The sequence below is a fragment of the Orycteropus afer genome, unplaced genomic scaffold (genome assembly GCF_000298275.1).
Source record: "Orycteropus afer afer isolate SDZICR_OR568_19922 unplaced genomic scaffold, OryAfe1.0 scaffold00137, whole genome shotgun sequence".
Taxonomy (NCBI): Eukaryota; Metazoa; Chordata; class Mammalia; order Tubulidentata; family Orycteropodidae; genus Orycteropus; species Orycteropus afer.
The window spans coordinates 5,427,630-5,439,867 of NW_006921724.1; the positions used below are offsets into that span (position 1 = coordinate 5,427,630).

Sequence of the window (12,238 nt, forward strand, 5' to 3'; positions counted from 1 at the left end):
CTTCACCCAAATCCTAATTAAAAAAAGAAAGAAAAAGAACTCTCTATATGGGATCAAAGTGCTAACAGCAACCTAAAAATTAGGGGGACAGTGAATTTATCTTAATGTGGAAGGAACAATTCAAAAAAGAAGGGTGAAAATGGCTGCACAACTCTAAGATTGTAATCAATGTCACTGAATTCTGTATGTAGAAATGGCTGAATTGGTATATGTTCTTGCTGGGTACATTCTCAACAAAAGTCGATTAAAATATTAAGATACCAAAAAAAGCAAGCAAAGTCCGAGAACCATTCATTCATCTACAGACTGCTAGTATACACTGTCTCCAGAATTATTTACACATTCAATTGAAACTCAGTATAAACTGAGAAGAGTACTTTCACAAAATGCATCAACCTATGTGTGTGTGTGTGTATGTATATCATTCATACATACATATTGTTCACACATACATATATATATATGGAGCTCTGGTGGCATAGTGCCTAAGGCATCTAACTGCTAACCAGAAGGTTGGTGGTTCAAACCCACCAGCCACTTCACAGAAACAAGACTGGGCAACCTACTTCCGTAAAGATTTACTGCCTCAGAAACCCAGTGTGGACTGCTTTAAGTTAGAATCAACTCCACGGCAGTAGGTTTGGTTTGGTTTGGTTTTTTGGTATACACATATTTATTTCAAAAGCCTTAATGTTAAAATCCTTTTACACAGTTATACTCTTGGAATTTATCCTAAGGAAATAATCATGGATCTACATAAGCCATATCCAAGGATATTCAGAGAGTTACTAATGTGTACAATTTACAAATGATTTAAATATATAAGAAATTATATAAATAATATTCTTGTAAGACACACTGATGTAACAGTCATTATTAAACTATATTTGTAAATTCTTAAAAAAAATATTTAGAATTTTGAAACACATTCCTCACATAAGATTAAAAAATACTACAATACTATTCATAAGGATGCCAAAGAGTAAGTATAAAATAACAATGGCACTAGAAAGTCATCAGTGGGTGCTGGTATTTATGGGTGAAACTTTGATGAGGAACAAGACATTTACAAAGTCTCAAAACAGCCCCTGAAAAATTAGTTTTACAAAGACAGAAAATAATTACACTGAGGAAACATGGAAAATATGACCTTGACCTAGTATTTTAAATCATCCCCACCAACACTGAACAAATAATATCATGTGACTTCAAATATGATGTATGGAGGACAATACCATTTGTGTTTTATTCCATTAAAAAAAGTGCAACAGTATCTAATCATGTAAGATAAAACTGAGAGATATTATGTAACATTACCAGCCTGTATGCATCAAAACAATTTAAAGGGTCATCCCTGCAAAAATGGCACTGATCAGAAAGTCAGAAAACAACAAATGCCGTCAAGGTTGTGGGATTACTAGAACTCGTATACACTACTGGTGGGATTGCAAAATGGTACAACCACTATGAAAATCGGTATGGCACTTCCTTAAAAAGCTGTGGAAAGAAATACTATACGATCCAGCAATCCCACTGCTAGGAATAGTTCTTAGAGATATAAGAACAGTGACACAAATAGATATATGTACACGCATGTTTGTTTCAGCATTATTCACAACAGCAAAAAGATGGATACAACCTAAGTGCTCATCAATGACTCAGTGGGTAAGTAAATGATATGATATATACAAAAAAGAATACTATGCCCAAAAGGGTATGGGGGCAGCATCCTCCTCTTACCTCCTCTAACTTCATGCGGGGGAGACAGATTCACCATCAGCAACTCAAGGCTGATTACCATGAGGCGGAAAGTCAGACATATCTCCATACGCCAATCTTTTTACCAATTCTGACACCAACCATCCCCTCCCCCACAACACTCTCTACTTCTCTGCTGAGTTCGATAATTCACTGCAATGGCCACATACAACTCACAGACAATACTCACAATTATGATGTTCATTAGGAAAATAATTGGTTATAATTCAGATTTAGGTGCACTCAGGATACAATTCTTCAATCAGGATAGACTCCTACTGGGCATGCTCAAAAGGCACACCTCTCTTTGGCCTTTGGCCTCTAGGCCTGGCCTGTACCCTGCTCCAGCAACTGTTACAAAGCTCTTTTAGATCTGCCAATAGTATAGCTGCAACCCACTGCACCAGCAAGCCTCCTGCCCAAAGGCAATCAGTTATCTCGCTCCATGGGCCAGCAAGTCCACTGCTCTGTCTCGTGCCGGTCTTTTGGTTCTGCTGCTTCTGCTGCTACCGTCTGCCTGCAGGTGTCTCTGTCATCTCACTGCCAAGGAGGTTCAACGTAGAGATCTCGGGTCCAAGGACGTGGTCCACTCCACCTCCTGTTCTTCTCTCTTGATGGCAGTAAGATCTCCCCTTTCTAGCTCTGGAATGGCTCATTTGAAGCCTAGCCAAATGGCAAAACTGACCAATCCTCACTTAGGGTTCCATACACCTAATTTAAACAGTCCCACCCCCACAAGGATGCCATGTACCTTATCTACATTACTAACAAGCTATCCAATCCCCTTGGTAGGCCAAAAAACACCTCACATTTATTTGCATAGTTCCACTCAGTCATCTGGTGGGAGTCACAAAGAACATGGCTAGAATAGGGCCATACTAAGTAATTTGGTGCACCATATTATGCAACTATAAACAATAATTAAGAGCCCACAAAACATAAACATCGATGACTCTGGAGAACATTACGCCAAATGAATTAAGTCAATCACAAAACGACAAATAGTATATGATCTCATTTCTATAAAAAGTAAAGAACAGGTTTAAACACAGAAAGTAAAAGTCTTTGATGGCTACCAAGGATAGGAAGGGGAATCACTTCCTATATAATTAGACACCTGTTATTTCTGGTCACAGGGAAAAATACACAACATAGAGGAAGTCAGCACAACTTACTCAATGTAAATGAAGACACTGAGAAGTACACAAAAATAAAGGATAATCATGGCAAATTATATACAAGTTTGCAACAACAGTAATAACATCCAAAAAGATATGTGCAGTTAAAGTGGTAAAAATATATGCTAAATGTGTATAGGAAGGTATATGAGAGTCTATGCATATGCATGTACAAGTATGTCTGTAGGCTTAAGTATGTATATGTGTGGGTGTACTACAAATACATTCATGTATATGATAAAAATACATGAAGGGCAGAGTTACCGAGACCTACTAGAAATATCTAAATACCTTGCAGGGCTGGTTTACTGGGTTAAGAAGCTTGGGACCATAGTTTTGTAGTCAGCTGGTGTAAAATAGTTCATAAAGATAATGTTGCATCTTAGCTTGGTGAGTAGTGTCTGGAGTCTTAAAAGCTTGTGAGTAGCCACCTAAAAAAACTATTGTTCCTTAAAAAATGTGCAGAAAACATGAACAGACACTTCACTAAAGAAGATATTCAGGCAGTCAACAAATGCATGAAGAAATTTTTGTGATCATTAACTATTAGAGAGATACAATCAAAACCACAAGATACCATCTCATCCCAACACTAATGGCAAAGTTCAACCAGACAGAAAATAACAAACACTGTTAAGGATGTGGGGAGATTGGGACTCTCATACACTGTTGATGGGACTATCAAATGATACAACCACTGTGCAAATTGATAGATGATTCTTTAAAAAGTGAATTAGAAATACCATTTGATCCAGCAATCCCATTACTAGGTATATATCCTAATGAAGTGAGAGCCAGGACACAACCAGATACATGCACATCCATGTTCATCACAGCACTATTCACAACAGCAGAGAGATGAAAACAACCTAAGTGTCCATCAACCGAGGAATGAATAACAAAACTGTGGTACAAACATGCAATGGAATACTACACAACACTCAATAATAATTTAGAATCTGCGAGAGACTGCATAACATGGATGAACTTGGAGGATATTATGCTGCGTGAAGTAAGTCAACCACAGAAGTACAAAAAGTGTTAGTCCACTATTGTAAAAAGTCAAGGATACATGGCAGGGAACTTTCTTTGTTGATTACCAGGGATGGGAGGGGATGGGTTGGAAATTCCTAGATATGTTTAAAAATACGTGTGTGTGTGTGTGCGCTTATGTATATGTATATATGGATATAAAACCAAAGATTACTGGTGGTTACCAAGAGTAGGAGGGAGGGGAAAAGGGGAAGCTTTTGTTTGTGAGGCACTGAGTTTATGCTAATGTTGGTGGACTATTTTGGAAAAGTGTAACAATAACGGTGGCACAACATGAAAAATGTTATCAATGTCCCTGAGCTGTAAATAGGGATGTTGTTATGTTAGTGAATGTTTTGTTGTGTATGTTTTCACCACAATGAAAGTTTTAAAATATATAAATACATATTGTTCTTTATATTCTGACATAAAAGAGAATGAAGGAAACCAAAGACTCAAAGAAGAAACTAGTACATAGTACTAGTACATGGCCTTTCTAAGCCTGGACCAGAAGAAATAGATAACTGATTACCATCAGCTACCATTCTGATGAGGGACACAACAGAAGTCCCAGAGAGAATAGGAGAAAAATGTACAGCAATACTGAAATTCCTAAAGAAAATGAGACTTATTAGACTGATAATGACAAAACAAACCCCCAAAACTACTGCCCTAACATACCCTTTAAACTTGGAACTGAATCTACCTGGAGTTTACTTTCACCCAAATAACAGACTGGCTCATAAAATAAACAAAATGACCTTTGAGGAATATGCTCCCTTAAACAATCAACAGTATGAGACCAAACTGTCAACCTTTACCCAAAAGCCTAAGTGAGAAGGCAAGGAGGAATGGGGAAGCTAGATAAATGAAAACAGAATAACAGAAAGGAAATAATGAGAGTGATGATACATTGTGAAAACTGTAACCAATGCCACAGAACAACTTGTACAAAAACTGTTGAATGACAACTAAATTTGCTAAGTAAAATTTCATTTATAACAACAACAAAAAAAGCCCTATACCAACATTAAACCAATGGCACATAACAGAATCTTCATTAAACCAATGAATGAGAAAAGAATGCCTATTATCATTGCTTCTACCCATCACATGTAAGAAATACAAAATATAAGGATTTGAAAATACACATATTTTTTAATGTCCCTGATACAGACTGTCCACAGGAATTGTTTTATAGTTTTAAAACTTCATAAGTGACATCATACTATGTGTATTCTCTAAAGTTTGTTATTTTTTAATATATTTGTAGAATTAAAATTGACAGACTGCCCTCTGTCTCAATATATTATACTAATTCATAGCAACTGTTAGGCAACTACACAGAAAAAGACCAAAGAGATTCTTCAGACCCATTATTAGAACTAACAAGAGAGTTTAGTATAGTACCTAGGTGGCCACAAGAACAATAAACATAAATGATACAAATGTACATGACAGCAAAAGTTATAAATATTTTAAGATGCTATTTATGCAAGCAATAAAATAAATACTTAAAAAAATAATGTAAAAGGCAAGAAAGAAAAAGGCAGGCTGAAGGAGTATTTTGGGTTACAGGAAACTAGAAAGATGTAACCACTAAATGCAATGCTGGATCCTGTTCACCTGTGTTTTACTGACTATGCAAAGGTATTTGCATGGATAATAAAAAATTATGGATAATTTATTGCAAAGAATGAGAATTCCAGACACTTAACTATACTCATGAACAACTTGTACACAGACCAAGAGGGAATGCTTCATACAGAACAAGGGGATATTACATGGTTTAAAATCAGGAAAGGTAGGATCAGGATTGTGTCCTTTCACCATATTTATTCAATCAGTATATGAACCAAAAGTCCAAGAAACTGGACTATATAAAGAAAAACATGGCATCAGGATTGGAAAAGACTCATTAACAACCTGTGACATGCTGAAAGCAAAGAGGACTTAAAGCACTTACTGATGAAGACTATAGCCTTCAGCATGTGTTACACCTCAGCATAAAGAAAATAAAAATCCTGAAAACTGGACCAATCAGAAACATCATGATAAACAGAAAAAAGATGGAAGTTGTCAAGGATTTCATTTACTTGGATCCACAACCAACTGCACGGAAGCAGATCAAATGATGTATTGCATTGGGCAAACTGCTGCAAAAGACCTCTCTGAAGTGTTAAAGGGGAAAGACGTCACTTTGAAGACTAAGGTGTACCTTACCCAATCCCTGGTATTTTCAATTGCCTCCTATGTATATGAAAAATGGACAATGAGTAAGGAAGACTAAAAAACAACTGATACATTTGAATTATGGTATTGGTGAAGAATGCTGAATATATCATAGACTGCCAGAAAAATGAACAAATCTGTCCTCAAAGACGTACAGTCAGAAGAATGTTCTTTAAAAGCAAGGATGGCCAGACTTTGTTTCTCATACACTGGTGATGCTATCAGGAAAGAACAGTCCCCGGAGAAGAATTATCATACTTCAAGAAGAGGATCAGCAAAAAAAGGAAGACCATCAACCACATGGAAAGATACAGTGGCTCCAATGATGGGCTCATGCATGTCAACAATTATGAAGATGGCGCAAGATTCACGCAGTATTTCGTTCTACTGGGCACTGGATCACTATGAGTAAGAACCAACTCGACAAAACCTAACATATTTTCAATGCTAAATTTTACTGATTTTGATAACTCTCTCACAGTTATATAAGAAAAATTCTAAAAATATACAGTATGATCCTAATTTGGCTTTAGAACATACAGGGGATAATAAAAAAGGGCTGGGGAAAAAATAGTGACAACTTATCTATTAGTGATTTCAATGAACTTTTTAAATATATTTTTATTCATCAGATTTTTCATAAATTTAAATAATGAAAAAGTTATTCTGTATTATTAACATTAATTTTTCCAGTTTAAGCACACAGGCACACATTCATACTCACAAACAAAGCTCATATATAAAAGTTTTAAAAATCTTTCCCTCATGCAAATCAGCTATACAGAAAATTTCATGTCTTGTATGTACATACGTGTAGCTGCTGAGTATTTATTTTGCATTAAGTACCCAGATTTCTAAAAACATAAACTGTTAAAACATGCAGAGACTCAGTTTCTGGCTGAACTTCATAATCCAAATAATTCTACACAAATGCAAGCATACATGGTCTTACTTCTCTTACCACATTAAAATAATGTTTCATCTTGGTGCCTTTTGTAATATCCCATATAAATATGCTGCCATCATGTCCCGCAGACAACATAATTCTGGAATCAAAAGGATGTGTCTCCAAAACAAACACTTCATCAGCATGTCCCTTTATTCAACAAAGTCATATAGTTAAGAAGAGTTTACAAATTTAAAAAAAAATCCCACAGTGTCATAGTTCTTTAAAAAACAAAACCTCACCAGTTGCCATAAAGTCAATTCTGAGTGATGACAACCCCCCCTTGTGTATCAGAGCAGAACTGTATTCCACAGAGTTCAGTGGCTGATTTTTCTAAAATAGATCACAAGGCCTTTCTTCGAAGGCAACTCTGGGTAGATGTAAACCGCCAATCTTTTAGTTAGCAGCCCAGTGGTAGTTCATTAAAAACCAAAACCAAACTCAATGCGTGGTGTCGTATCCTACTCACAGCAACCCGGTCCTTGGGTTTCCAAGGCACTATCGCTACAGAAGTAGATTGCCCAATTTTCCTTCTGAGGAATGGCTGGTGGGTTTGAACTACCAGGCTTCTGGTTAGCAGTCGAATGTCTTAGGTACTACGCCACCAAAACTCCCACTAGTTCATTAGGTTTCATAAAAATGAATTAATTACGGTAATTCATACATTAATATATACACAAATATCTAATCATAATTAAATCATAATTTAAATGAAAGAAACAATGTCTTTAGTGTATTAATATTACAGACCTAAAAAAGATTAGCTCACAGACATGATATGGCATACTGTATTAAAAACTACCTACCAATAAATTATGAAGCAGTTGTCCAGTATAAGAATTCCATGCTTTGAGGACATGATCATTCACAGCTGTAACAACAATGCTGTCATTCTGATTCCAAGCGATCATTGTTACTTTGGGTTTCATAAATTTTTCTTCTTCTAAAGATAAGTCCCTAACAAAAAAACACAAAACTACAAAATGTATTCATTCATCGTCTATTAGGCTATACAATATATACATCAAGAATACAAAAATAACAAATTCAGTTCATTCAGGTGTCCATCTTACCAACTCTAATTCAGGTATACATCTTACCAACTCTACAGAGTTCTTCACATCTGACCCATTACAGATGACCTACAAACAAATGTGGGCAAAAGCCAAGTGGGAAGGGGGACCACTTAGAATTAGTTGTATAAGACCAGATCTTAGTTACTGGTTCTACTCATGATATAAAAGCTTTTTCTCCCTATCCCTTTCCTGTTACTCCCACATCCTTGACCCCAAACTCTACCTCTAATACTTATTTCAAATAAGAAAGAAATAAATGAAGAGAACAAAAAAATTTTTTAAGATAAAAAATATAACCTCACTATTAAGCAAAATGTTGGATGTCAGACACAAAGACACACATTTTGTTGAACTGTAAATTAGACTGTACTCATCTCTTTATACATTCCTACAGACATTGCTATGGTCTTGGATACATATATCCACACTGTTCTGTAGACTTTATGAAAGTGATATAATATGTTACTCAGTCTACTGTAGTAATATACAGTGGGAGGGTAGGGAGAGGGCAGTTGCTTCTAAAACCATAAAACACTTTCTACAAATTTTAAGCACTGACTATATTGTATTTAATACAAGGAAAAAAACTTTTAAGAGTACAGAATAAGTGTTGTAATACAACTATGTATGGAGACTCAAAGGAACACGAAAGAAAGAATAATTGTAACTAGATGTCAGGAGAAAGAGTCATGTAAGACGTGAAACTGAATAACGCCTAAGACTACACTCTTCATTTGAAACTGAAAATGCTTTCCCTGTCACTAAGAGAAATGTTGCATTTCAGCAACTTGATCAACCAAGATGAAAACAATAAAACAAACATATGCACCTACTCTTACCTACAGAAGACTCTGCTTCAGGATTTGAAGTAAAAATATTAATAAGAAAAAAATATTCCCATCATAAAGGAAATTATAGGGAAAATACTGAACATGAAACCAAAATAAGCAGATTTTGATCTCAATCAAGTTTTTACACTGATGTCTCTATTTTGTCTAAAAAAATAATTGTTCATGACTGAATATGATTTCAAATTATCTTCACTTCTATTCCCCTTCATTATTGCAAATAATCAGGGATTCACAATATTCACTTTCACAGTGATGTTTCTGAATATCCAGATGTAACATGTTTAATTAATGGTAAATACTTTTTAAACAAGTTTTATTAATGATAAAATAATGTAACATCATTTATTAAGGGCAAAAAATTAGTTATGAACCAAAGTTCTAGTGTATGTTCTTTCCATGCTCTACCACAGAATAATTCCACAAAAATATTAACATCAAACTAACTCTGAAAATATAATTCTTTGAGCTTTAGCAGAGAATAAAATTCAGTTTCTCTATTACTGAAATAAAGCAGACATGAGTATTTCCTAAAGATTTCCCTTTATCTATGTAGTAACATTCCTCAGAAAAACTGATATGAAAAAATTTTATGTAAACCTCTAACTGCTCAAAAAAATAATCTACATTATTTTTAAAAAAAAAAAAAAAGGTATAAAGCTATACTGCTAGTATTTTAGATAGTAATATTAACTTAAAAGTGTACCTAAAGTAATATGGTATCTTTCAATGGATAAAAGAAGACTGGTATGTCAACTCTAGGCCGATCAATGTCCTAGAAGATGTCATTTCATTTAAAATTCTTAATAATGCTTAATGTCAGTAGTCTCATTTCCCAGATGATGAAACAGACTAATATTAGCCAATATTCTCAAAATTACATGGCTTTAAACAGTATAAACAGTATGAGCCAACGTATGACTATAAAATACATATTCTTTCCACTATCTCCCATATGCATAATCAAAAAAATTGTTTTTCAAATCTGTATTATTTATCTTGGGAAGGGTCCCACTTACATAAAAGTTGCTCAAAACATGCCTGGAACTTTTGGGGAAGAGGGAAACAACTGCCTTTAAAGGTTAGAAGTCAAAATTTTACCACACATTATTCCTACTGGAGCCCAATTTGTTTTATTCTTAACAAAGTGGACTTTCCTTACTTTATTCATGAGACTTAGATCCAAGAGATCTTTTAAAACTTTCCATATTTGGATGACCTTGGAAGACGTTATGCTGAGTAAAATAAGTCAGTCACAGAAGGACAAATATTGTATTACTTCATTATTGCAAAAAGTCAAGGAAAGGCTTATATATGGAAGGAAACTCTCTGTTGGTTACCAGGGGTGGAAGGGGAGGGGAGGAAACACTGAGAAAATTTTTTTAAAATTACGAGGAAAAAAAAAAATTTCCGTACTTAACATATCCAAGTTATATCTGTAATGTTAAATGCAATGGGTTTTCAATGCAATTCCTACAAATCAGTCAACGCTTTCTTTGAGCAATTGTAGAGTATGCACATTTTTTTCTTTCCTCTGTAAATATAAGGATAATTTTTTCTTCAGATGTAAGAGATTTAAGTATCTATTAATCAGATACGCAGTAGGTAGCCATTCACTTAGACCATTAAAAAAAAAAAAGGTTCATTATTAGTCAAGTTCTTTGTAAACAATGGGTAGTTCCAATGACCTAAACAAAACAAACAATGAAAAGAAAGGAATATATTATACCAAATGTCTACAATGCACCTACTCACAACAAAGCATCTTAACTTACCCTGACATTCTGGTAGCCATATCCAGTAAAATGCTTCTCCATTCTAACTGCTCAAATCTCCAAATCCGTGCTGTTCCATCTCTGCTACCACTTAAGAACCTTAAAATATTCAGAGAAAGATCTACATACTCTGCCACCAAGGAAAATAGTCACAATCACAAGTAAAAATTTCTAGATGGAGTTGTGCTGAGTTCAGGTGAAACAGCAAACCACAATTCAAAAGGTAAGTATTTAGGGCATATCTGGATGGAAAATGATAATTTGGTGCCCCAAGGAGGCGTAGTGCCTAAGGCATTTGACTGCTAACCAGAAGGCTGGCACTTCAAATCCACCAGCCACTCCATGGAAGGAAGATTGGGAAATCTACCTCAGTAGAGATACCGCCTTGGAAACCCAAAGAGGGGTTGCTATGAGTCGAACTGACTGGACAACAGTGACTTTGGTTTGCTTTTTATAAGGCAAAAAATATTTCAAATTCACTTAACAGCTTATGAAACAAACTGAGTTGAGAAGACAATGTACAAGAACTACCTGACAAGGGAAAATAATTGGAAGAAGAATAAAGGCACTGAAAAATTAGTAAGAGCAAAATCTCCATGTTAAGCATATTACTCTAAGCCCAATTTATTTCCTGGGGTGATTGTGTTAGAATAAATCATTCTTATACTGCATTAAGGTGCTAAAAAACTTCAGTTTACGAAAGTAAGACACCTGAGAGGCATCAGGCCACAAAGGAAAATATGTATTTTAACTGACGGCAATTTAGTTGCAGGGTATTAGGAAAAAAATATTTTTTTAACTACAGAAAAGGAATTTCATTATTCTTATATATAACTTATGAGTAAATCAAACATGTAGTCCACAGTGAATTGCAGACAACTACTTCTGGTCTTAGGAGTCTGCAAAAACTATAATCCTAAAAACTTAACATTTCATTTGTTCCTCCCCTACTCCAGACATTTTCATTCAACTGACATATTTACTTAAAAGTACTTACATTGTACAGGTGAAGTATTACCTCTACTAATATGCAACCTATTAGATTCGCCTAAACATACACATACAAATAAACACATACTTACCTGTCACCATTGTTACAAAACTGGATGCTATCAACTTTATCCTAAAGAGAGAGATAGGTACACAATCACAAAAGCAGTCACCTACAGAGTTTGTAAATTAACAACAAACAAACAAAAACCACTTCAGCTTAGTGTTGAAGCAAGAAGCATTTGTTTTGTAAGAGCCATGACAAGAACAGATATATGCACACCAATATTCACCACAACACTACTTATAATAGCCAAAAGATGGAAACAACCTAGGTGTCCATCAACTGAGGAATGGATAACCAAACTATGGTACATACACACAATGGAATACTATGCAATGC

The 12,238-nt window shown here is 35.0% G+C and overlaps 1 protein-coding gene across 1 annotated transcript in view; it reads right to left on the reverse strand.

The window, feature by feature from the left end:
• BRWD1 (bromodomain and WD repeat domain containing 1) overlaps positions 1–12,238 on the reverse strand; it is a 197,153-nt gene that overhangs the window by 128,344 nt on the left and 56,571 nt on the right. The window contains exons 12-15 of the mRNA XM_007945551.2: positions 11,928–11,968; positions 10,846–10,944; positions 7,953–8,103; positions 7,162–7,296 (exon numbers count right to left, since the gene is read on the reverse strand). Coding sequence (XP_007943742.2) covers positions 7,162–7,296; positions 7,953–8,103; positions 10,846–10,944; positions 11,928–11,968 — 426 coding nt within the window. The remainder of the gene's footprint in view (positions 1–7,161; positions 7,297–7,952; positions 8,104–10,845; positions 10,945–11,927; positions 11,969–12,238) is intronic.